Source organism: Nannobrachium achirus, assembly GCF_963921795.1.
Source record: "Nannobrachium achirus genome assembly, chromosome: 9".
Classification (NCBI taxonomy): Eukaryota; Metazoa; Chordata; class Actinopteri; order Myctophiformes; family Myctophidae; genus Nannobrachium; species Nannobrachium achirus.
This window is the reverse complement of record NC_137818.1, coordinates 49,953,914-49,979,847: the sequence shown is the minus strand read 5'-3', so window position 1 is coordinate 49,979,847 and position 25,934 is coordinate 49,953,914. Positions and strand designations below refer to the sequence as shown.

The window sequence follows — 25,934 nt, the reverse complement described above, 5'->3', positions numbered from 1 at the left end:
CCTCCCAGCATGTGCACTTAAACCTCTCCAACTCATCCAAAATGCTGCGGCACGGCTGGTCTTCAACCAGCCAAAATTCTCACGTCTCCGCTCCCTCCACTGGCTCCCGGTTGCGGCCCGCACTGAATACAAAACACTGATGCTGACCTTCAAAGCAGCCAAAGGTATGGCTCCTCCATACCTCCAAATCCTGATCAACCCCTACAACCCCACCCGTTCACTCAGATCAGCCAACACAGGGATGCTGACAGAACCCTCGCTAAAGACCCCAGGGCAAAAATCCACTTGTCCTACACAATTTGCCCTCCTGGCCCCCAAACTGGGGAATAAACTCCCTGTCGCACTTAGAACTACAGACTCACTCCCTAGCTTCCGCCGTGGACAGAAGACTCACCTCTTCAGACTTCACCTAAACCCATAGCACTACTGTAACACTCCCCCTTCCCTTAATACCCCTAAAAGGACAAATTAAACAATGGCCAAATTGCCAAATATGAAGATGCAGAAATTGTGAAAAAAAGCAGATCTACATGTTTACAACGCCTCGCATTAGATTGGCTATTTTCACAATAGAATCGTAATCCCTCAACTCCTCCAACTCCAAGTAGAGCTCATCAGGGTGGGGAGGGGTCCCCAGTTAAAATATGATTATTTGGGGGGTCGCGGCCTGAAAAGTTTGAGAACCACTGACATATACTGTATAGTCCTCCTAATCCTCCAGCTCTTCCTTCGATCCTTCTGAGGGGCCGTGTTAACCACAAACACATACTGTACATACATAGACACGGCATGGCCTTTTATACTCAGGGGTGTAGTTGTCCCGATTTAAAATGAAGCAACACGGAACTGACTGGCCGCTAGATGCACTGTTCTGGCACCAGAAGCAACATGTTCTCCATAGGATTCCATTCATTTCCCCTAAACTTTTACATTTGATTTTCTTACCTTAATAAACATTGTCATAAATACTTTATGGTTCCTGTCGCTAGTTTAAAGCCTCGTTTCAATCACCATGATTTGCTTTTGAGAAAATAATGGTCCAATTTGTCATATTTATGTCATATTTGATATTATAACAGGGTATGCTGTAAGATCATAGGCTTGTGATGATTTTTCTTCGTGTGCTTTATTTTCGGCAAGCTCAAGACAATGTCCCATGTATCCCTGCAGTTGCACGTGACCGTAGGCAGCCAATAGCATTCCTTGGGTACCATTAAAACAATGATGGCGGCACCCATACAACGGCCAAAAAAGCTTCATTTGCACAGCATAGAAACCAATGGCTTTCCACTGTCCATATTTTTTTACAGTCTATGATTTTACCTGGCAATGCTCCAGTCGGGCTCTATGCGGAGGATGGTGGGGTCATCGGTGTAGTTGAACTTGACCTCGGGGTTCCGGAGCTCGGCGGCGTCGATGTCCACCGTGACGGCGGTGCTGCCCTGGGCCGCCCCGGCCGGGGTCACGCACACGATCTCACGAGAGTTCCTCCTGCGGGACCAGACACAGAGGGCAGACCACGATCACTTTGTGTGCGTGTGTGAGAGAGAAAGACAGACAGCGAGAGAGAGAGAGAGGTAGAGAGTGTAGTAGAATTTTATATGACAGTCAATAGGGCTGTAACAATTATTACATAATCGTCTAATCGTGATTATTTGACATTATCGCAATTATTTTGTCATAATCGTCATAATCGTGAATGTTGAAAAATGTCAGAAATAGTGGAAATAGCAGATCTAAAAGCTCACAACGCGTCGCGATCGGCTATTTCCACTATCAATGTTATTTTTTAAGTAGTAAGTTGTCAAATATGTCAGTAATGTATTTGTATATTTAGGTTATGTATCATATCTACCATGTGCAACTTCAAAGCCTAAAAGCTAAACAGAAATGTAATTATCAACGACCAAAACACAATTAAATCGTTAATCGCCAATTATTTGAGTGACAATTAATCGTCATGTAAAATGTCATATCGTGACAGCCCTAACAGTCAATATACCGGTATGTGCTATGTGTATTTGTCACTCTTCACTCTGTTTAAGTTAAAGATACGTTCCACAACAAAACTGACTTGATAGCAAGTCCATCCGGACAGCTGCCAGTCCATATATGGAAGACTTCTGTAAGAATAGACCTGTATCTTTAGACTCTGTCTACAAGACACACCTTCAGCTATTCTTGTGACACTGTTTCCTATAAGAAGAGACTGGCCTGAGAATCTGGAGGGACACTATGCATGCGTGTTGCCTCGAGAGATCTCATTTATCGTTTAATAAATATATTGTATTCATGTTCACTATTCCTTGTGGAAATTCAATTCTATATTAGAATAAGATTTCATAAAATCCACTACAAGACAGACAGAAAGGGAGAGAGACAGGGAGGGGGGAGGGGGGGTGATGCTGTTCCGATGAGGATCATTATAAAAGGTTCACCTTTTGAAAGTGTGGGGTAGTCTGGGTCATGCAATGCATAATACTGACATGTAGATGCACATCAAATTACATTGAAGGCACATTCAAAACAAGCTACAACAAACCAGGGAAACAGGAATAACTGTTGTTATTCCCAAAAAAAAGGGCGGATGTAGAAGTATAATGAGAGGAATGGGAGAATGAAGAAAGACTCATTTCCAGGCATATAGCCAGCTTGTAGATGGCTTATTTTCAACCGGATGTTCAACTCTGGAATCAGGGACGCTATAGGGTTCAAGTGGTTAAACTCAAAGAGCACTGCAGAATATGACTGCTGGTGAAGTGATACGGAGGCTATAGCAGCACTCCTGAGACGGAGAGAGAGAGAGAATGTTAGTTAAAAATGCATGATCGGCTGAGTGTCTGTCTGTGTGTGTGTGTGTGTGTGTGTGTGTGTGTGTGTGTGTGTGTGTGTGTGTGTGTGTGTGTGTGTGTGTGTGTGTGTGTGTGTGTGTGTGTGTATGTGTGTGTGTTTTCCTGTGTCCCACAGGCACAATAACATTTTCGATTGCAGTCTAGAGTGCGTACAGCTACATTATCTAATATGTATTTAGCACAGTTGAGTGGTGGCTGCATTTCTGGGCCACTCTGTCATGCTATGAGCTCTCTGTATGATGTGTTTCTGTGTGCACGTGCGCGGTGTGTGTGTGTGTGTGTGTGTGTGTGTGTGTGTGTGTGTGTGTGTGTGTGTGTGTGTGTGTGTGTGCGCTGCATGTCACACTACAGCAAACTCAGGTAGAAGAGGAGAGACAGAGAGACGTAACTATAGCAACCCCAGTCACAATGAGAACAAGCCCCAGGAACCCCTCAGAGATCACACACACACACACACACACACACACACACACACACACACACACACACACACACACACACACACACACACACACACACACACACACACACACACACACACACACACACACAAACACGGTCGGGGATACACACGTGCACACACGTGCACGCCAACACATGCACACACGTGCACGAGCAGTCACAGTCACACTTGCATAAGACATACTGTATATAGACATTCTTAAATTATATAAATCATATTCATGCTGATATATAATAACACACACACACACACACACACACACACACACACACACACACACACACACACACACACACACACACACACACACACACACACACACACACACACACAGTGGTGATGTAGGATTACTGCAGTGGAGGAATAGTTGGGTGTGTTGACATCAAAGCTTGAATGGGAGATTAGCCTGCAGGAGCTAATCCCTGCATTTGACATGGAGGAGACATGCTGCTGTTAGCATCATCTCACACACATGCAGTGTGTGTGCGCGTGTTTGTGAGCGTGTGTGTCTGTCTGTGTGTGTGTGTGTGTGTGTGTGTGTGTGTGTGTGTGTACACACATTCCAACACACCTCTGACATGAGAAAATAGCTATGCACACAGTCAAACGATTGCTCTCACACACACACCATTGAATGCATAGATTGTAACTACCGGTATACACAAACACATACTCTCACACTACTGCACTGTATATACCCACCATTGAATGTATATACGGTACATACCGTTGTTCCCCATTGAGATTGGCACATTTCCTGGGGCAAGCTGCCCAGATCACACGTCACACATGTCTTCTTATTTTATTTTTTCACTCTCAAAAAACACCCGCAATGTGGTGCATTTGAAACTACATTGCAGTGCACATCATGGGGTGATCACTGCTTGCCTCCTGTGAATTGTTTTATTTTTATTTTTGTTTATTTTCTGTTTATGTCGTTGCTGAGTGAGGTCAGCAGACAAAGTGATGTGAGTGAGATGAAAAAACCTGGGTGAAATGTGCCAATCTCAACAGGACACATCGGTATAGGCCTATAGTGTGTGCCAGCGGCTACGTCATTGTAGTCCTTAGCGGCCATTTCTTGGGTCAAAACACAGGTGTTTCAATTGTTTGATTGCATAGAACTAATGCTATAGTCTAATCAGAACACCTGTGTAAGGCTGTGTTTACCCAAGAAATGGCCACTCTTAGAACTACATTTGGCACACCCTATATGTAAGAATACACAAACACAACCACACGGTTACCTTTTAAAGTGACATGCTTGTCGTCCTATGCTAACGGTGACGTAGCTGCCAGCATTGAGGTGGTTCCCCTCGATGGTGACCCGGGTCCCTCCAGATAACGGTCCCTGGGACGGCTGGATCCGCGTGAAGAACGGCGTCTGGACATCGCAACACAAAACATCAACTCAAACTATGCCTGTTGTAACCAGTGTTGTGAATGACGTATGTTTGTCAAGTGAATTAACTGAACGCTATCTGTTTGTGACCAATGAACCGCAAGAGTTAAGTTAAGTTAAGGCCTAGAATTATTTAATGCTTTAACTATTGAAAAGTTCAAAGACAAAATCTAGATTTTTCCAGATTTTTCAAAAATAGCAGATCTTTGAATATATCTTTTTAAACCTTTGTAACTCAAATATTTGCTTCTGGGTGGTCCCTGGATCAACATATTTTGAGATGGGGGTTCGTGGCCAAACCGCAAAAATTTACATATCATTTTGGGGGTCCTTAACATGAAAAGGTTTGAGCATCACTGACATAGAAACATAGGTTTTTAAAAAAAGACACTTATAGAATCAGGTTAAAATATTCAAGACTTGCACACATTTTCACGATTTTAGCAGAATAGCAGATCTACAAGCTCGCTAGCATGGATTGTCTTACCACAAAGGTGAAGGGTCTGGGTGAGAGGGCTCTGTAGTCGTTGAGACAGTCTCTGACACACACCTCCACGTGAGCCTCCTGAACGCGGTAGCCTGTAGCATCGTTCAGAAAACACACAATCCTGTGGACAGACACAAGGACAGGGGAGGGATGGAAGCAATGAAAGAAATGACCCAAACATGCCCATATGGACCGAAGACATGGAGAGGGAAGGACAGGGAGAGAGAGAAGGGGAGGAAGAGAGGGAGAGGGAGGGAGAAGAGAGAGCGTTGCAAAGCAGACATAAACACAAGCTTTCTGGTGTAGGCTACAGTACTATATGCAGCAATACACAGAAATAAAAACTTTTTATTGGTAGGTAATCATTGGCGTAAAGGTAGGCATATTTACTTTTATCAGGCAATGGATCCATGTTGTACAGCATACTGTAGAATGTGAAAGGTGCATGGCAAAAGGCGCTGAGGTACATACTGTAAAGTTAGCAAGATGTTAAAGAATGGATTTACTTTTTCATTCGATTTTTCTCCTCCCTCGATGCTGACCTGCACTCCACTGCGTGAGTGTGCGCGTGCGCAAGAGCCCTGAATGGGTGCAAAACTCGGCGAGCCTGGCTCTGGCCTGTAGTGTTTGAGCCCAGCTTGTGTGTGTGTGTGTGTGTGTGTGTGTGTGTGTGTGTGTGTGTGTGTGTGTGTGTGTGTGTGTGTGTGTGTGTGTGTGTGTGTGTGTGTGTGTGTGTGTGTGTGTGTGTGTGTGTGTGTGTGTGCGCGTGTGTGTGTCCCCCTCACCTCTCGGCGCTGATGTACTCTTCCTCTATGGGCACACAGGGCACCTTGCCCAGTCGGACGCCCAGCTGGATGTCCTCGAACTGAAGACCCAAGTTCTCCCCCAGGATGGTGAGCCTCGTCCCCCCCTGTCTGGGACCTGTCTCTGGAAACAACTGGAGAGGACACACAGACACACAGACAGACAGAGTCAATACTAGAAGTCAGAGATCTTGGAGGTGAGATGTGTTGAACTAAAAGTCAATAGACACTCACACAGCAGGGAAGTAGCCTCAAGAACACACGCACGCACGCAGTGAAGCACGCACCCACGCACGCACGCACACAGTCATTTAGACACAAATATTAGGGGGAAATGGTCATACTCTAGCTGATTTGAGTTTTTAATGAAGAGAAATCACCTCTCGACTTTGAAAAAACACCAATATGTAGCAACATACAGAACCAAAGTACTGTCATCATGTGTGTCTAATTGGAAGTTATTACGCTGGCTGCTGCTGTCGCGCACGCACGCACGCACGCACGCACGCACGCACGCACGCACACACAGAATGTAAACTACTGCAGCATACATGCACTTGACAGACTCATAAAAACAGCATCAGTGGGTTTTTTTTCATCTCGCTCTGATCCCAGCAACAGCAACACTCGCTGATCTACAAGCTCACAACAAGCTCACAATGCATTGCACTGCGATGCATTGTGAGCTTGTAGATCTGTTATTTTCGCAGGGAAACACCCACAGTCACACATAAATCAGGCATTACAAACACTATGGAAACATCAACATGTTTGCATGCACGCACGCACGCACGCACGCACGCACGCACGCACGCACGCACGCACGCACGCACTACATTTTGTACAATGATTTATAGGGGATGACACAAATGGAAATGCACACTTTATATTTTGATGTTCTCAAAAGTGCTTACAAGGCATACACACACACACACACACACACACACACACACACACACACACACACACACACACACACACACACACACACACACAGTGTGACAGACACATCATTTACAAACAGTACCAACGATGCTGTGGTACTGCCACAATTATATCTAGTTACATAAGAATGAAAAAGAGAGAGAGAAAGAAAGAGAGAGTGAAAGAGAAAGGGAGAGAGAGAGCGCAGGCCGGTTTGTGAGGTTGATTGTAGACGTTGTGCGACCTCAGACGCCTGTGTTGCCGCAGCACTGCGCGTTCACACACACACACACACACACACACACACACACACACACACACACACACACACACACACACACACACACACACACACACACACACACACACACACACACACACACACACACACACACACACACACACACACACACACACAAATAAACTGGAGCGCAGTGTCATGCAACCATGCAGCTCGGGGGCACGTGTATAATGGACAACACATGTCCCGCTGTCCGCATGGAGACAACCGGGACGTTGGAGGTGGTTAGAAATGCCTCCAGAACGCCACAAACACATTGTACCAGCCAGCGCGGCAAGCCCCAACACTGAACCAGAGAGAGAGAGAGAGAGAGAGAGAACTGCGGAGCATGGGAGATTAGATTAGCCTACCCACACTGGCCACTATCATCTGGTAGAGTCGATTCCGTTTGAGACCGCAGACCGTCTTCGGGGACGGGACTCTATCAAGCCGTAGCACCCGCTAGCCACCGGGCCGCTAGCCAAGCAGCCTCTGGCCTATTGTACATCACAGCACTGGAAGGCTGCAAATCCTTTCCACCGTGTTATGTGTGCAATGTGCCGTTAATGAGCTCAGATGAGTTCCGTTTGTTACCAGGCCTGGGATGTAATCATTTTAGGGGCAAGTTCGCCTGACCTTTGACGTAGTATATTTTTATGAGGGCACAAAGGCCAAATGTCAGGGCAAGGAAAGCCACCAAAGCACAAAATTTAACCCCAGCATCCATGTGGGGACCCTGGGGGACATTAGCCAAAAAATAGACGATCTACAAGCTCACAACACGTTGTGATGTGTTCTTGTTTTTGGCTTGGTTGGAGGTTTGGTTCGGACGGGAAAAAAAAGTTGACCCGTGTTGCAAAGTGCAGTTGCAAACCAGGTTGCTTTTTCCTGAGAATAGACGGTTCAAGTGGTTAAAAGTCCACAGAAATAACACAGAATAACTCTAATATAAACGGTACAGGCCTCTGAATTCCATTAAAACAACGTTTTTTGGAAGCGGACCGTGAATTGGCAAACGTATACACAAAGCCCTGACCCCTCTGTTTCTCGGATGTGAGACTTCCATCATTCAAGCGGACATCAGTCCCCGAGATAGCTCTGTCGCCGGCGCCAAACCGCCCTTATGCATTTATATCTGGATCCTGGCTCCCTCCGAGCAAAGCAGATGGGTCATAGAGGCATGGAAGCCCAACTATAAGCACCTAAGCCAGCGAGACACCCGGGGAGAGAGAGACGGGGACTGTGCTAGCATACTCGCAAGCAGCATGTCAGCAGCGCTGTGGCTGCCAGCTGGACACGGACACCTTTGGAACACAGAGAAGCCTCCAGGGGTTGTGGGGACAGCCCGTGTGGTGTGGAGCCGGGATCTGAAGACTTTTTCTTTTTTGGAAGCCTTAAAGGTATGACACCCGACCACATGCATAGCAGGACCCACACTGTGAAGATTGTCAAATACAGACACCCTGTGTGCGCAGAAGAGAGAGCGCAGCCCCACTTTGGAGGTGTCTAATCCATCAGCGCCACATCTATAGGCACTAAAGCACCCGTCTCTCCATAGCCTGCAGGCATTATGGCACACTGACAGCAGCTAGGGAACCTTAACATAGCCTGTCCCACTGTTTCTCAACCGGTGGTTCACGGATCACTAGTGGTCCATGGCATAAATAGAGGCGGTCCAAAATGGTTAAAAAAATTAAAGATATTGTACCTAAATGTATAAAATAATGTTCTATACAGTAAGTCCTTTAATTTAACTAATATGTATAGAGTGGTTGAAAAAACCTTGAAATTAAATATTAAAATGAATTGCATTTTTATTTAATTGCATTTCTATTTAATTGCATTTTTATAGCGCTTTTCTAGGTAATGGTTCTCATACATTGGGAGGTGAAGAGGCGAACAGTCGACACCAGCGTCCTCCCAATTCCCACACCAACGGTGGCAAACTAGCACCGACCGACTCATTGTAGGCAATGTGGGGTACGGTGTCTTGCCCAAGGACACACTTCGACACGTGGACAGGAGGAGACGGGATTCGAACCGTCAGGGCTCACGGAATTCGTCGAATCACTGGACGACCTGCTCTACCACCTGAGCCACAGCCACCCATATTAACTGTTAAGGGCTGTTGTCCTGGTACCAACGCCCCCCCCCCCCCCCCCCCGAAGGACCCCACTTTGAGACCCAATGCACTAGGTACCCTACATACGCACCCACCCACCCATCCAGCTCACTGTCATCGTGGCACCGTGCCAGCAGCCGTGACTTTACCCCCACAACAAGTGCCAAGTTAATCTAGAAGTGGAACCACAAAACGGCAACACGAGGCACAGCAGCGTGTGACCTCAGTGATTGGCAGCTAGCCACGAAACATTCAAGCCTGAAGCCTCGGCGTACGGCAGTGTCGCACGCCGAAAACAGCCACAAAGTTATTAGCTTGAGCAGTGAGCTCGTATAGGTCGGCTATTTTTGTCGCGCGACGCCGAGCGCGAATCAGGCCTAAGGGAGATAGATGGATTGATCAAACCGACCACAACAATGAGTCTGTGGAAGTAGAAGATGTTTCGGGAACCTATAAAGGCAAAAATAACCCCCGTTAATGTCAAAGTATCCCGTTACAAGTACAGTAATAGTAATTTGAAACACGCATTTCAAATATACTGTATGTAAAAAACTAATGAATGATTATGTAAAGCTGCAAAATCCATACAACTCAACCTGCTGCTCAGTGCTATAGCAGGGCACTGAGGGTCGGAAGTGGCAGGGGTTGACATTTCTAAAAGGGCCTTTAGGTGAAAATATCGAAAATAGCCGACCTCCAATGCAAGCTCACACGCTATGTTCGATGCTTGATTTCTACACAGAGTGCAATTCTTTCAACATAAGATGCTGCTTTCAAATTCAGGAGAGTTTGGACAAGGCAATTCTCTTGAATGCTGCCTTCAGGTATGGCATGGAAAGAGGGCATTTGCATTTCTTTCACAACAGTAAAAACTGCATTCATGGTCTGGAGAGGGCACTTTTTATGGATAAAAGGGCAGGGACTCAAGCCCCCTTTGTTGTCTATGTGTGCACGTGCCTGATGCTAGGTCAACTTTATTATAGCTTTATAGTAGTAGTTTCCTTCATTTTGTCCACCTTCCTTCCTTTCACCCTGTGCTTACACACATTGTGTAAAATCATCAGTGTAAATGTATCCATGTGCAACTCATCAGTGTAAATGTATCCATGTGCAACTCTTTAGAGTAACTAAATGGACCTTTACGGCTCTATTTGGTTCCATTAGTACACTCTCAAGAGTTGGGGCTTGGTTCACTGTGGGTGTCAGATAGATAGATAGATAGATACCTTTATTATCCCAAGGGGGAAATTCAGTTGTCCAGTAGTGGCACAGCAGTATACAGTTATTTACAAAGTTACAGAGACGTAAGAAAAAATAGATAAGAGGGAAAGAAACAAGAGAACAAAAAAAAGAGCAGTACAGTACCAATAAAGAGAAGGTGCATCAATAGAGGGGGCGAATAATATATTAAGTATATATACATAAAGTGTCTTGCAAAAAAGACCATAGCAGTCAATGCTAGTTAGTGCAAACAAGTATCTCACTGTCATTGTTAAACAAAGCAAAAATACTCAGAAACTACCAACACAAACTAATAGTGCAAAGTCAAAAAAAATCAGTGCGAAAAAAGAAGAAACTAGGAAGCGTGTCACCGCAAGACGCACATGAGCACTCTTCCTGGACGGTCCTTTTGGGTCAAAGTCAATACAGCAATAGTTCCTTAGAGGTCAATGTCAATACAGCAAAGGTTCCGTCAGTCTAAGTTAGGAAGGGAGACCTTTTCAAGCGTCCGTTATGTGTCTCGTTGTACAGCTTAAGGGCAGCCGGTACAAAAGATTTTCCTAATCTCTCACATCTCCGTCCTGGGTAGGTAAAGCGGTCGTTTCCTCTCTTACTCCAGTAACTGGTGATCTCTAGATGGAGGGGGTGGGAGGAGTTCTCCAAGATGGAATCCAGCTTCCTCGCTGTGCGCACACTGGTTACTTCCTCCACCCCCTGCAGAGAGGACCCGACGACAGAGCCTGCTTTCTTCACCAGTCTGTTTAGGTTAAACGTGTCACCTGCTCTGTTGTTGCCACCCCAACATGTTATACCAAAAAAGAGGACACTTGCCATGACAGACTGATAGAACATCTGTAGCATCCTATTGCACACCCCAAACGATCTCAGTCTTCTCAGGAGGAACAGCCTGCTTTTCCCCTTGCTGTGAATCGCCTGTGCATTGTCCGACCAGTCCAGTGAACTATTCAGGTGTACTCCGAGGAATTTGTAGTTATCCACAAGCTCAACCACCTCACCGTTAATGGTGCTTGGCACCGGGGGGACTCTCTTGGAGGTGCGGAAGTCCACCACCATCTCCTTGGTCTTGCTTGCGTTGAGCCTGAGATGGTTAGCCTCGCTCCATTGCACAAAGTCCCTAACCACACCATCGTGCTCAGCCGTGTTGTCACCCGAGATCTTGCTGACCACCACGGTATCATCTGAGAACTTCTGCAGATGACAGGTCTTGGAATTGAAGAGGAAGTCCGATGTATAGAGAGTGAACAGGAAGGGTGAGAGCACAGTTCCTTGCGGGGCCCCCGTGTTGCTCACCAGCACATCAGACCGACAGCTCTGCAGTCTCACAGACTGTGGCCTTTCTGAAAGGTAGTCTGTGATCCATGCCACAAAGCCCTTGTCCACAGCTCTCACATGCAGTGTACTGTGCTAACCACATCACATCCCATGATATTACAGCAGGGGTTAGCTCCCTGCACGTGAACATTAGACACAAACTACTGCAGCATGGCTGCCTCGCTATGTGGCCACCGTGGTAACACTTACCACATGACCTGTGGGTTTAAGCCTGGAAGCCGCTTCAAACCAGGGAACGCTGTTAATGTGGTTGGAAACGCTGGCATGGGAATATCACAGAGCCATGTTCAGTGAAACAGCATGGGAATATCACTGAGTCATGTTCAGTGAAACAGCATGGGAATATCACTGAGACGTGTTCAGTGAAACTGCATAAGGAATATCACTGAGACGTGTTCAGTGAAACAGCATGACGTCGTTGTTGGGTGGAAACCTTGTATCTCCAAGTTTCAAAAGTGTACGTTCTTTCGCAAAGGAAACCCTGCTTCATCATACAAGGCGGTCGCACAAAAGTAGTGAAAACAGCCGATCTACAAGCACACAACGCCTCGCGGTGCGAGGCGTTGTGTGCTTGTAGGTCGGTTGTTTTCACTAGTTTAAATCATTTTTAAAATGATAAATGCAAAACTAACGGTTTTGGACATACAAGGTTTTCACCCGACAACGACAATAAGGAATATCACTGAGTCATGTTCAGTGAAACTGCATAAGGAATATCACTGAGACATGTTCAGTGAAACTGCATAAGGAATATCACTGAGACATGTTCAGTGACACAGCATAACGTCGTTGTTGGGTGGAAACCTTGTATCTCCAAGTTTCAAAAGTGTACGTTCTTTCGCGAAGGAAACCCTGCTTCATCATAAAAGGCTGTCAAACAAAAGTAGTGAAAACAGCAGATCTACATGCACACAACGCCTCGCGGTGCAAGGCGTTGTGTGCTTGTAGATCGGCTGTTTTCACTAGTTTAAATCATTTTTAAAATGATAAATGCAAAACTAACGGTTTTGGACATACAAGGTTTTCACCCGACAACGACGATAAGGAATATCACTGAGACATGTTCAGTGAAACAGCATGGGAATATCACTGAGACGTGTTCGTGACATCATCACACCTGGAAGTTATGTGGGAATGCCTACTGAGGGGCAAAAAAACTACTTTGTGTCCTAGACAGTCCATACTGTATATCCAAACAGAATCTTGTTGCATTAAACAACATTAAAATCACTTTGCCACTTGATTTGCCATTCACTTTATGCATGCATACCCTCTATTATTGTATTGTAATTTCTGATGCCTTATTGTCTTCACCATTTTAATGTTGCAACTGGTAAAGGTGGGCTGATTTTAATTGACTTTCCTGTGCATTTCAGAGTTGGGATGCATAAACATGGGGATTGTTGGGTTTAGGTTGATGCTATCAGCGGGCAGTGTGTGAGGAGGGGGTGGGAGTCCAAACTCCTCAAGGTTCAAGGTTGTACTTTATTGCTACGCATTTTGTACAGGTACATAAGAGTAAAACGTATTTTTGTTCGGCTTCCTTCAGACAATGCAGTGGTATATATAAAATAACAGCAAAAACTACAAAAACAACACTTCTAAAGATAAAATAATAAGTAATAATGACTTAGGAAGGAAAGAGAGTGCGAAAGGCAAAGAGCAAAGAGAATGAAAAAAGCATCCTAAGCTGTACAAGTGCATAAAGTTTGGTATATTGTATACAACAACTACCTGATATAACAGCGGATCTAACAACGGAAGGCTCTTGCCTTTGAACAGGTACTGTGAAGAGTCATTATATATTATATTTAAACCTTTCTGATGCTGGGCATCAACGGCTGACTTCACAGCAGTGGTGTACAATAACGCAGTGTTTCTCAAACTTCCAAATTTCAAGGTCTCCCCTTAACTCTGACAGTGTACAAATGGAACCAAATGAACCTGTTAGGGTTCATTTGGTTCCATTTGTACACTGTTGGAGTTACAGACTTGTTTGGGTCAATTTAGACCCCCATAAAGGAACCCACAAAATCCCTGGAATCCACTTTGAGAACCACTGTAATAACGTACATAATACATGATACATCAACCACTTCAGCCCTATATTTGAAAATAGCAGATCTACAGGGACAATGTGTTGAGACGGGCAGCATTGTGAGCTTGTAGATCTGCAATTTAACTTTTTTCCGCTAAAGCTTAACAGGATGTTGATCTCACATCGCTAATGAGCTTCAACACCAACTGTGTCAAATTATACTCTTGAACTATCTATCTATGTTTCTGGAGTGTATGCATGTACTTAGTTACCTTCCACCACAGCAACTGGGAATAAACTATTAACGCTCAAGCAAACAAGGGAGCCTTGAGTAGAGTTAATTGGTTCAGAAGGTCAGAAAAACTGGGAATTCGACATTTCAGGTGGGAATCGCATTTCCATGGAAGCGACTGGTCCCGGCTCGGGTCCTTTTAATGTGTTTAGAAACTGGAATGGTGCTTAGGGCCTCATGTTTTCCCACTGGGAATACCGTTAAGACATGCATGGATAAAACCCAAGTAATCCATATTTGCCAAGTTAATGGGTTCAAAGGCAAGCAGGGGAATTCTAGACGTGCACATGACTGGGAATAAGGTTAGTGGAATGGACTGTTAACAGACTATGATGAACTGCCTTTGCTGAATTATCGTATTTTGGACTTGCATTGTGTGTGACCTGAGACCCGGTACTGCTTCATTGAATTTAAACACTTTCAACCTGGAAGCCCTATATGGGAATGTTGTTATACAACTTAGGTGGGGAGAAAAAAGTTAAAAAAAAAAATATATATATGTAAAAAATGTGCGATCTATAAGCTAACAACACGTTTAGATCAGCCATTTCCGCTATTAATCATATGATGAAATATAGAGGGCTTAAGTGGTTCATTTCAGTCTTTAGAAGCGAAAATAGAAGCAGCATTAAGGCATGTCCACAGTCTCCACACCCAAACAAAGATAAAGTTGACTGACATGAAAGTGGATATAAAAGTCTAAAGTTGAGAGGAACGGCAGGCTATGGACCTATGGATAATTGATGCACCTCTCTCTGGCCAATGCAGTCCCACAGGGAACAGCCATGCAGAATAACCAACTAGCTTCAGCTCCGAGCACAATGCCAGCAACGTTGGAATAACCCTGGCCCCTAGCTGAGGTTCAACAGTATCCCTTTCAACCTCTCTCTCTCTCTCTCTCTCTCTCTCTCTCTCTCTCTCTCTCCTTCTCGCTCCATCGAAGGGGATGCATCTTATTTTATGCACTGCTATAGTACCAGTATAAAAGACAGGTAGTAACCGGAATGCAAGCTGCTGGGAAACATAGGCACACGGGGTGAATTGACAACTCCTATCTCACAAAGATCGGAGCAACGGACTACGCCTCCCACTGCCCCGGTGGCTAGCGCTATGCTGAAGAGCGTGATCGCACCGGGTCAGTTCACATGCAGGCGTAGACCTATACTGTATGAGTGTGTTCTTTCTGGGGGAAAAAGACAGCACTTCAGCGAGCCCTGAATCAATAAAGGTGTGATGTATTATTTACAAAAGCCTGGTAAAAATATTGTACGTGTGTGTGTTTGCTAGGTGTTCTTATGTACTCTCTCACTCATTTTGTGTGTGTGTGTGTGTGTGCGTAAGCTAGTGTGCTCAAATATGCGTGCGTGTCTGGAGTCGCAAGGTTCTCAAAAGTTACACTTACACCTGAGCCTACAACTAACTATTTATTCCAGGAGTTGGTCTGCGCATTGTGGTGGATCGATACGGAGCGAGGTGCGTTCTTCTGCATTCTGAGTTTGACACCCAAAGGACGTCTATATTACAGCGGTTAAGGTGAACGCCGGCCTTACCACTGCACCGCTATCTGCCTACGAGAAACGAAAGGCACATACATATGCTACGCTCTAATTAGTTTCCTTGGACACTGGTTGAGTAAGAACTGCCCAGGGAAAGGGAGAAAGAGAGGGAGAGAGGATAAAGGGCAGTTTAGACAAATCACTATATAGATTGCAATTTTAAAAATCGTTCCGACTCAAGTGAATGGCAGGGTCCACACTTCAACTATAACAAAGACAACTGTGAACCATGCACTGCATAGTTATCATTCTAGTTACGGTGCTTGTTGTAAACGGCACAGACACAGAAGGAGAGACATACTAGATAGACAGAGAGAAAAGAGAGAGGACAAGACACGTTCTTTTGTCTTTTTACGACCACGATCCAAGTATCCGCGGCAGAAACGCGCCCTCTTGTCTTATTGTGTTTCGCAGAGACAAATCCCATCTCCTTGTTAGCGTTATTGACCACGGCCATTTTAACCTGCTCCCGCAGCGCGTCTCATCTCATCAAGATCAAAGTGGTGTTGAACTGACTGTAGTTCAGTGGGCCCAGGGCCTGGCACGGCTGCGCGCATAAAATAAAATAAAAAACATCTTAGAATAGCAGCAGTCACCCAAAGGGCTGCCGGTCGCGTCGGATGAGCATCAATCTGGGCGGCGAGGCTGCCAGCGCTGCCAGCGCTCTCTCCCTGTGCCAGTGGCCAGCTAGCTGGAGCTGTCTGTCTGAACACTGGCCAGACATCCACGCTTAACCGCTTTAGACCGGGAACGCATTATTACACATCTTTAACCATTGTTTTATGCTTTAACTATTAAAAAATAGCAGATATACAAGCTCACAGCGCGGCACCGAGTGCCGCGCTGCGAGCTTGTAGATCTGCTATTTTTTGAAAAGTCGTGAAAGTTGTTGTGCAAAGCTTTGAATATATGTATTTTTAAAGCGGACATTTGTAACTCAAATATTTGCTTCTGGGGGGTCCCTGGAACTAAATATCTTTTGATTGGGGGTTCCGTGGCCAAACATATATCATTTTGGGGGTCCTTGACATGAAAAGGTTTGAGCACCACTGACATAGAAACATATAGGTTTTTTCAGAAACCTGTTAGGATTTAGTAGACATTGGGACTTGCTCAAATTGTCACGATTTTTCAAAAATAGCAGATCTACAGGCTCGCAGCGTGGCACTCGGTGCCGCGCTGTGAGCTTGTATCTGCTATTTTTTAATAGTTAAAGCATAAGATGATGGTTAAAGTAATGCGTTCCCGGATCTTAATAGGTTAAAGGAAGGAACGTACGTGCCCACCGTCCTTCCCCTGTCTCTCTCTTGTTACAGCTGCTTTTTGTAATGTTCTTTTCAACTTTCTTTGTTTTAACATAACATCACTGTCGGGCAGAAACCCTAAAAAACAATAACAATGTATGCCCTACTTCGCCATACAAGAATGACGCACAAAATTATTGTCACATTGCGACGTTGTTTGCCTACCTTTGATATTTTTTGAATATTTTGAAAGTGAAGCTGAAAGTGGTTAAATCTGTCTGTGCATTTTATAATGAACCAATGAAAAGTATTAACAAGAGCTTGAGACAATTCTCAAGCTCTTGTTAAAAGAAATTCTATTGTATTTCTTAAAAAACTAAACAAAACGCTTTATGTCCCAAATGCAGGATCTGATCAGCACCAAATTTGAATCGCACGATGCTCCGCAACGCCTGCCGGCGGATTCCTCGGGTCCCCGACATGTGTGATCGACAAAACCACACTTGCAATTTCCCCAAATTGCATCTTTTTATTTATAAATCAGCCTTTAAGTGGCCATGGCCAATTGACATGCCTGTGAAACAAGCTTGAACACAGAGGCCAATGCGTCTGGAAATTGTTTGTTTTCCTACAGTAGGTGTAAATATATTCAGTTCTACCGTACTGTAAGTGTCACCGTTGCTGCGACATCCCTCACAACCTGCCCTTTCCCTCTTGGGGACTGGAGCGGCGATGAGAGCGCTGTTCATGAGACAGATTTGCAGAGCCAGCAAAGAGCCTCCCCGCGACTCAACCCACGATTTGTCAAAGCCACTTGAAATTCACAGAGAGCCATCGACCACTTTTAAAGTGAGCCAATGTGCACGGCTGTGACAGAACCTGGACTTGAATGGAGATTATGTCAAGAGAGATTACCTGAACATAAAAGTGCGACTTAAGTTATATATTACACTTGAGAAGGATATCTCACAGGTTCATGAGCTGCTAGCCGCCTGCTTAGCAGTGATACTCTCTCTCTCTCTCTCATACTGTATTATGTAAAGGGGCAATTTTGAGAAACGTAGTCATATTATTTTTTTACCTTGTTCTCCTTTTGATAGATAACAAGACTTCAAAATGTCCTCACTGATTCACTCACTGATGCAGTCACATGTAGGCTACATGTTAACATGTACCGTAATTGCCGGACTATAAGCCGCACCTTTTTTCCCATGCTTTGAACCCTGTGGCTTATACAACGATGCGGCTTATCTATGGATTTTTTACCGGTAACACCGTTTTTGCCCACTAGGTGTCCTGCTTGACATGCCTGGCAAATATCCAGCATCTAAACCAAAGCGAAACCGAAAGTAAAAACGTCACGTAGGCACAGAGATTCGAGGCAGCAGAGCAGAGTGCAGACCTCAAAACTGTCATTATTTTTCTTCAGACCAACAAACAAGGGACTAAAGGGACATCTTTCAGCTCAAACAGCCTTCATCTGCGTTGTTGAAGATGCAACCATGGATAGTTAACTTTGATTGAGAGCACATGGTCTACTGGACAGGTTGTTGTGAATTAAAGCATGCATACTCATGGAAGTAAAACTCACCATAGCTCTAAAACTTTGGAAACGGAAGGCAAGCCCCCCCAACCCCCCACCCCCAAGTGAGTGAAATTTGTGTGGAAACCTGTGGCTTATAGTCCGGTGCGGCCTGTATATGTACACATTTGTTTTTCGTTCTAAATTTAGCTGGTGCGGCTTATATTCAGGTGTGGTTTATAGTCCGGCAATTACGGTGTATGGTTGAATCCTGTCAATTAAATTGCCAATGCCATTTGAATGCAGGCCTGTGAAGTAATGTGTCATGCTGTTGTTTTGATGTGTTGAGGACTCATATCCCTGCCAGAGGAATTAGGCCTGAAACAAAAACAACCCAGTCAATTGCACAGCAAGATGTAGAGAGTTCATTTAAGCGTCCGAGGCGACTCAAGTCAAGTTCTTTGTTATTTCACTTTAAAATGGCTGCTGCTTCTGTGACTCATCACATATTTATTACCACTGCGTTGGCTCTACGAGCTGCCAGCACCGTCCTCATTATCATCACCTTCATCCCCATCTTCCTGTAAATAAAAGACACGCTTCTCCGATCAATGAGACACACACACGGGTGCACACACACATACACACACCCACACGCACGCACGCACACACGCACGCACGCACGCACGCATGCACGCACGCACACACGCACACAAAGGGAATGTATATTTTACAAGGTGCTGAGTTTCCATAGCCAATCGCAGTGTCTCTGTGTCGGGACTGCATGAGGGAATCTAACTCAATCCTTTCTCTGTCCCCTCTCTCTCTCTCTCTCTCTCTCTCTCTCTCTCTCTCTCTCTCTCCTGATGATAAGCACAACTTTTGAGTTTTTTTTTCTTTTTTCTCAGAGGCAGAGAGAGAGAGGGGCAGTGGGAGAGATCTGAGATAGAGAGAGGTATGGAGAGAGAGAGAGAGAGAGAGAGAGAGAGAGAGAGATAAGAGGCAGAGGGAACAGACAGAGAAGACGAGGGTCACAGAAGTCCTCATAGGACAGACGTCTGGCTCAGCCGCACCCAATGAGAGAACAGAGAAGCACAATTCAATTACTGCTGCTAGTCTGCTGAGAGACACTGCCAAAACACTGAGAGAGAGAGAGAGAGAGAGAGAGAGAGAGAGAGAGAGAGAGAGGCGATGAAAGTCTAATTTAATACTCGTGATAAAAGATGTAGCGCAGGCACTACATTTAAGAAAGAGAGAAGAGAGAGAGAGAAAGAAGGGGACAGAGACAGAGAGAGACAGAGAAGGAGACTGCGGTTAAATCATCATATTTTAAATGAATTAAACCTGCTTAAATTCCCCACATGTTAATTTAGATAACAAGACAGACCAGAGACACCACAAGAGAGATAAGGGGATAAATAGATAGACAGACAGAGACACCCAGAAACAGATAGATACCTCATCTCCTGCCAAACAGAGAGAGTTAGAGAAAGAGAAAGGAGATTATCCTCTGTGTAATGCCTGATGAAAAGATTAACTTAAAAGACAGACCCAAGCAACATCAAAGTACACCGAAATCGCTGGAAATAATGCCAAGGTTTTGGGATCCTAACACGGCTATGCTTAAATTAAGTTATACCTCATCACCCTGGGTAAGATATGACTTCCGGTTGGTTCTAGCGGAAGTGGTGGAAGTGCTGCGTTTTACGTCATGCGGTGCGGGCCTGTTTACATTCCCCAGCGAAACAAACAGAAATAGATTGTAGCTCTTAACTCACTCTTAATAGGTGTAACGTTTTCGACCCAATTCTAAAAATGTCTTCTAAATCATTCTTCTAAATCAGTGGTTCTCAAACTTTTTCATGTCAAGGACCCCCCAAATTACATGTATTTGGCCGCGGACCCCCATCTCAAAATATGTTGTTCCAGGGACCCCCCAGAAGCAAATATTTGAGGTACAAATGCTCGCGTTTAAAAAGATATATCGAAAGACTTGCAAGGAAAATCCAGATTTCTCAAAAATAGCAGATCTACAAGCTTGCGAGCTTGTAGATCTGCTATTTTTCAGTAGTTAAAGCATTAATTAATTCTAGGCCTACATTTTAATGGGATAAAACTAAGCTAAGCAACTACTGTGTGTTTTCTGTGAGCGGAGAAGACAGGAGGGGGTTCCAGTGGAGGGACCCCCCCATCCTCATCTCTCCACAGGTGTTCACTTCTGCTCTGATTGAACAAATCACACAATCACCATAATGAGCAGCAGCAGCACGGATTTGATTGGCTAATGGGAGATACGAGTTGCACAAGTTTGTGTATGTGTGCGTGTGCGGTGTGTGTCTGTGTTCATCTGGAGAACGATGTGTGACTGATCAGTACACACAGACACAGATACAACACATTAAAAGGTGTTATCGTGTTGTTGGCTTGTCTGTTCTCATTAGAAAGATGTTTTAATAGTAAGCTGCAATTCTGGGAAAAAGACTTTTCGGGTTACTCTAGATGAAATAGAAGGCTATTTAAGCTTTGGATGGCTACGGCAGATGACAACGGCAACCGGAAATGATCAGCGCTCGATAGATCAACCTTCCGCCGTAGCAGCCACCTGTACTACGCCAGAAGCTACCTTTCCACGTTGCGCCTAAAACATCTGCTGCAGTGCATAGACGCGTCACCATGGGAACCAAAGCGCTCAGTAAAAGGGGTGGGACCCCGTCGCCGACGGCTGTTTGCTTAACGCTTTGGACCGCCACGGCGATTGCGTCATAGCAGCCGTAGTCCCGCCTCATGTCGCGGTATGTAGAAACGGGCTCCTTAAATTCCCTAATAAAGCTGGACAACACCCTGTAGGCAACCATACTAAAAAGTTGCCATCACGCGTTTCTGCATAGCGATAGGATGGTATCAGTCAGAAAACTAGACCAGGTCACCTGGTTCTGCCAGACCCGCAATGAAAATCAGAATGCAAGGAAGGGGGGGGGGGGGGGGTGGATCAATCTTAGTCTGGCCTCTCTCCTTTGACCTGTCCGGCAAGCGTGACGCTGGCAGGAGTGCAAGACTCCAGCTGGTATAGCTCGTGGGATCCTTAAGGCACGCAAACCTCCCCACCACGATAAGGTGTTGATCCATGGGGAAGGGGGGGGGGGTGACAGAGTTGGGGCGGAACATTTTCAACACTTAATAGCAAGAGCTTGTAGATCGGCTGTTTTCACTAGTATGGCACTGAACTAACACATGAACACACAGGATTGTATAGGCTGAGCAGCTGGAAATGTTTCTGAGCTTGTAGATGGGCTGAGGAATTTATAGTGTCAGTAGCTCGTCAGCCAACTCAACTCAGCTGGTCCTGTACAGGTGACGGCACTCAAGGCAATCAGCCGAGCAAGGGAAGGGAGGGGCAGATGAGCAGTCAGAGGCAAACACAGGCACACTGAGGAAAAGAGGGACCGACCGACCGACCGACAGACCGACAGACCGACAGACCGACAAAGCCTTTTGTAGGCCGACCCCCTGGGTCTGGCAAAAAGTACACATAAAAGATTTAGAATGAGCTCAGATCAATCTAGCGACCACTTAGTTGCAACCGGTTCCCCAAAACTGTGGTTTGAAACTGGACAGTCCGCAACAATGTGACGAGCGGACACCATTTACCGTTTCCATAGCAACTATACTGTACCCCCTACTCCTCCCAAGCACGCCACAATAACCTTCCTCCTGTATCTATTTAGCTATAATATAGTGTATATATTCTGCTTTATTCATGTAATATCGCAGGCAAGTTGTAAAACTAACTACCAATTCCAGCACAGTCCCTCCGGCCTACGCGAAAAACAAACAGTCGATGGTCCCGCCCCTCCAGGGTAATGCAAAAGAAAATGAAAATGCGTGCGTGGATACATCTGAACGCTGAGAGACTGTATTTCCCCGATAAGATCAATGTGTTTTGTCTTGTTGCATTGTTTTCTTAAACGCTACATGGATTGGACGTGTTGTGATGCCATCTGGGGCCTCAGTGATCCGACTTTGGAAAGTAATCCCTTGGAGACATGTGGAACGTAACAGATGTGAAGAGTGGCTGACAGCCTCCTAAACACAAAACACAGCCACACGTACATACTGTACTGTACGCACGAACACACATGCATGAACGAGCATGCACATACAGTATTCACCAGGGGCGTGCAGAGAATGTTAGAGAGGCAGGGGCTGACATTTCTAAAAGGGCCTTTTGGTGAAAATATCGAAAATAGCAGACCTCCAAGCTCACAACACGACGCGTTGTGAGCTTTGGAGGTCGTCTATTTTCGGTACTTGATACCACACCAAACTAACTTTTGAATGCTGCCTTCAGGTATGGTATTTGCATTTCTTTCACCATAGTAAAAACTGTACTCATGGTCTGGAGAGGGCACTTTTTACAGATGGATAAAAGGTTTATGATGTTCATGTGTGCATGTGCCTGGTATTCACACACACACACACACACACACACACACACACACACACACACACACACACACACACACACACACACGCGCGCACACACACACAATCAAAAATCACACCCGTGTGAACTGAGCGGTGGTCGTGGAGGCTGTGCAACAGCACTACTGGGTGGGTGCAGCGGGGTTAGTGTGCTTTACAATGCTGTAGTTTCTTCACACACTCTAATTTATTTGACCCTAAAACATTCAGTTTGTTAATCTATCTATAAATGCGACAAATCTCTGTCTGTTTGTTTGTAATCCGCGTATCTCGAGAACCGTTCGTCCCACCGGCTTCAGATTCGGCACGCGCGTTCCCCACCGCCGCGAGGAGTGCAGTGCCGGGCCTCGACCCGACCCGACTCGCCGTTTTCCGAAACCGGCGCGAAACGTTCGGAATCTCCTTACGCGGAGCTGATTGTTGACATCAGGCTGTTCCTGAGGAAATCGGCACAATCGCTGACTCATTGTGACATCACTTCATAAAAGGCTCTGACATCACGTACGCCAGGAGTCAACAAAAAATCTCTGTGAATGTGTATGTATGTATGTGAATCTCGAGAACCGTTCTTCCCACCGGCACGCGCGTTCTCCAGATATGGGCATAAAATGAATCCCCGAATGCGGAGCTGATGTCTGACATCAGAGTTTTCCGCAACCGGTACTGTGTGTGCAGAGATCTCCATATATGGGCATAAGGGGACAATGGCAAACAGATGGTCAAAACGGGTCCTATGACAACAGGTATATTGGGGTTTGCATTAAAGGGTGGGGACAAAGGCTAACAGAAGGCAAACAGATGGTCAAAACGGGTCCTATGACAACAGGTATATTGGGGTTTGCATTAAAGGGTGGGGACAAAGGCTAACAGATGGTCAAAACGGGTCCTATGACAACAGGTATATTGGGGTTTGCATTAAAGGGTGGGGCATTCATGGGGTCCGCTCCAAAAAAGAAAATAAAAGAGACAAAGACAAACATAAGACAAGCGACAAAGCGTGGGACTGGGAGGATGACTTGAATGATGCAGATTTAAGCAGGCTGTGTATTCTGCTTAAAGAAGAAACAAACAAAAAGCGACAGAGATCTCATATATGGGCATAAAATGGACGCAGATAAACAGATATCTCCATATACGGGCATAAAGGGACACAGACAGACAGATACAGAGATCTCCATATATGGGCATAAAATGGACGCAAATAGACAGATATCTCCATATATGGGCATATGGGCATAAAATGGACCCAGAACTATATCTGCAGTGATCTCCATATATGGACATAAAATGGACGCCGACAGACAGACAGATACAGTTATCTCCATATATGGGCATAAATGGACACAGGCAAACAGATGGTCAAAACGGGTCCTATGACAACAGGTATAATGGGGTTTGCATTAAAGGGCAGGGCATTCATTCCCTATTTACATCGTTCCCGAGTTGGCCAGGTCGCCGACTAGACGCTGGGCCGCCCGAAGGGCGGCCCAGCTTCTAGTAATAATAATAATACTTGACCACACATGCTGACCCACCCTTCCCCCCTGTGTGTGTGTGTGTGTGTGTGTGTGTGTGTGTGTGTGTGTCTGTGTGTGTGTGTGTGTGTGTGTGTGTGTGTGTGTGTGTGTGTGTGTGTGTGTGTGTGTGTGTGTGTGAGAACAACAGCGCCCCTCCCTTAACATGTGTGGTCAGAAAAGGTACTGCAGCCTTGAGGCTACATACAGACACGGACGGACGGTCGGCCGGACGGCCGGACACACACACGGCCACGTATAGGAGACGGTGTGACCACCGCTCAAAAATAAGTTCAGAGGTGGAGAACCTCTTTTAGGCAACGTGTTTAACTGTTCTTGTACTGTACTACATTCTTTTATTGTATTGACTATACTTGCACTGTTCCCCATTTTTGTCTAATAAAATACTCAATCAATGGTCCACACATCTGGAAACATTGATATGCAATGATTTCAGTAATGTTAACATTCAACAATTACAACGGTTCTCAAACTTTGTAATTTTAAGGACCTCCAGTTTGGTATGCTCATTAGGCCACAGGCCGCCATAACTCTAAGAGTGTACAAATGGAACTAAATGGACCCTTACACTCTCTAAGTTTGCATACCTGTAAGGGTACCACTGGAGCCACTTTAAGGACCCCTGAGGGTTTAGCAGTGCTGGGGTGCCAGTCAGAGTCACAGTCTGACTAAATTATTTAAATGATAATAAACCAACCACCCTACAAGGGACTTAACATATTACAAGGGTATAATATACCCTGAAGAAGGCTGTTAGCTGCCCAAACTGCTCTGCTCCGAAATTAGTCTCTTCACCAAGAGTAGCTGAACGCAGCATCAACACGCGCACACGTGCACGCACAAACAAATGTTTTCTACTTCTCTTTCACACACAAACACACACGTGCTCTCTCTAAATATTGTTCTTTTCCGCACACACACACGTACGGCGCACGCACGCACGAACACACGCACACACTCATCTTTATTTGCGTTCACATTTAACAAGAAATTCTTGTTAACACAAACAATAGTAGACGCACAAACTTGGGAAACTCAACAACATTTCATGATACAGATCATGGGTACAGGAAGCATCGCCTCCTCCATATATGGCGACCACCAATTATCACAGCATTTTGTCAATGCCTTATTAGCTCTTTGCTTGGGCATTCCTGCAAGCTGCAGGCCTCTCACAACTGATTTATGGACATTACAGAGGCTTCCAAATATGAACACAAGCAGTTTACATTTTGTAACCAAGCTGTATGATAGCATCCTTAAGACGTTGGTACTTAAAGGAGTAGTTCACCCCCAAAATGACTTTTTTTCTATTGATTACTCACGCCAGGGAGACTTGAATTCAATCATATTTTTTG

General features: G+C 45.2%; 1 protein-coding gene across 1 annotated transcript in view; it reads right to left on the bottom strand.

Annotated features, from left to right (window-relative positions):
- Positions 1-25,934, bottom strand: part of LOC308290942 (plexin-A1-like) — a gene marked incomplete at its 5' end in the record, with an annotated part of 341,256 nt that overhangs the window by 96,305 nt on the left and 219,017 nt on the right. Inside the window, 4 exons of the mRNA XM_080732857.1 lie at positions 1,324-1,491; positions 4,563-4,699; positions 5,205-5,325; positions 5,990-6,141. Coding sequence (XP_080588983.1) covers positions 1,324-1,491; positions 4,563-4,699; positions 5,205-5,325; positions 5,990-6,141 — 578 coding nt within the window. The remainder of the gene's footprint in view (positions 1-1,323; positions 1,492-4,562; positions 4,700-5,204; positions 5,326-5,989; positions 6,142-25,934) is intronic.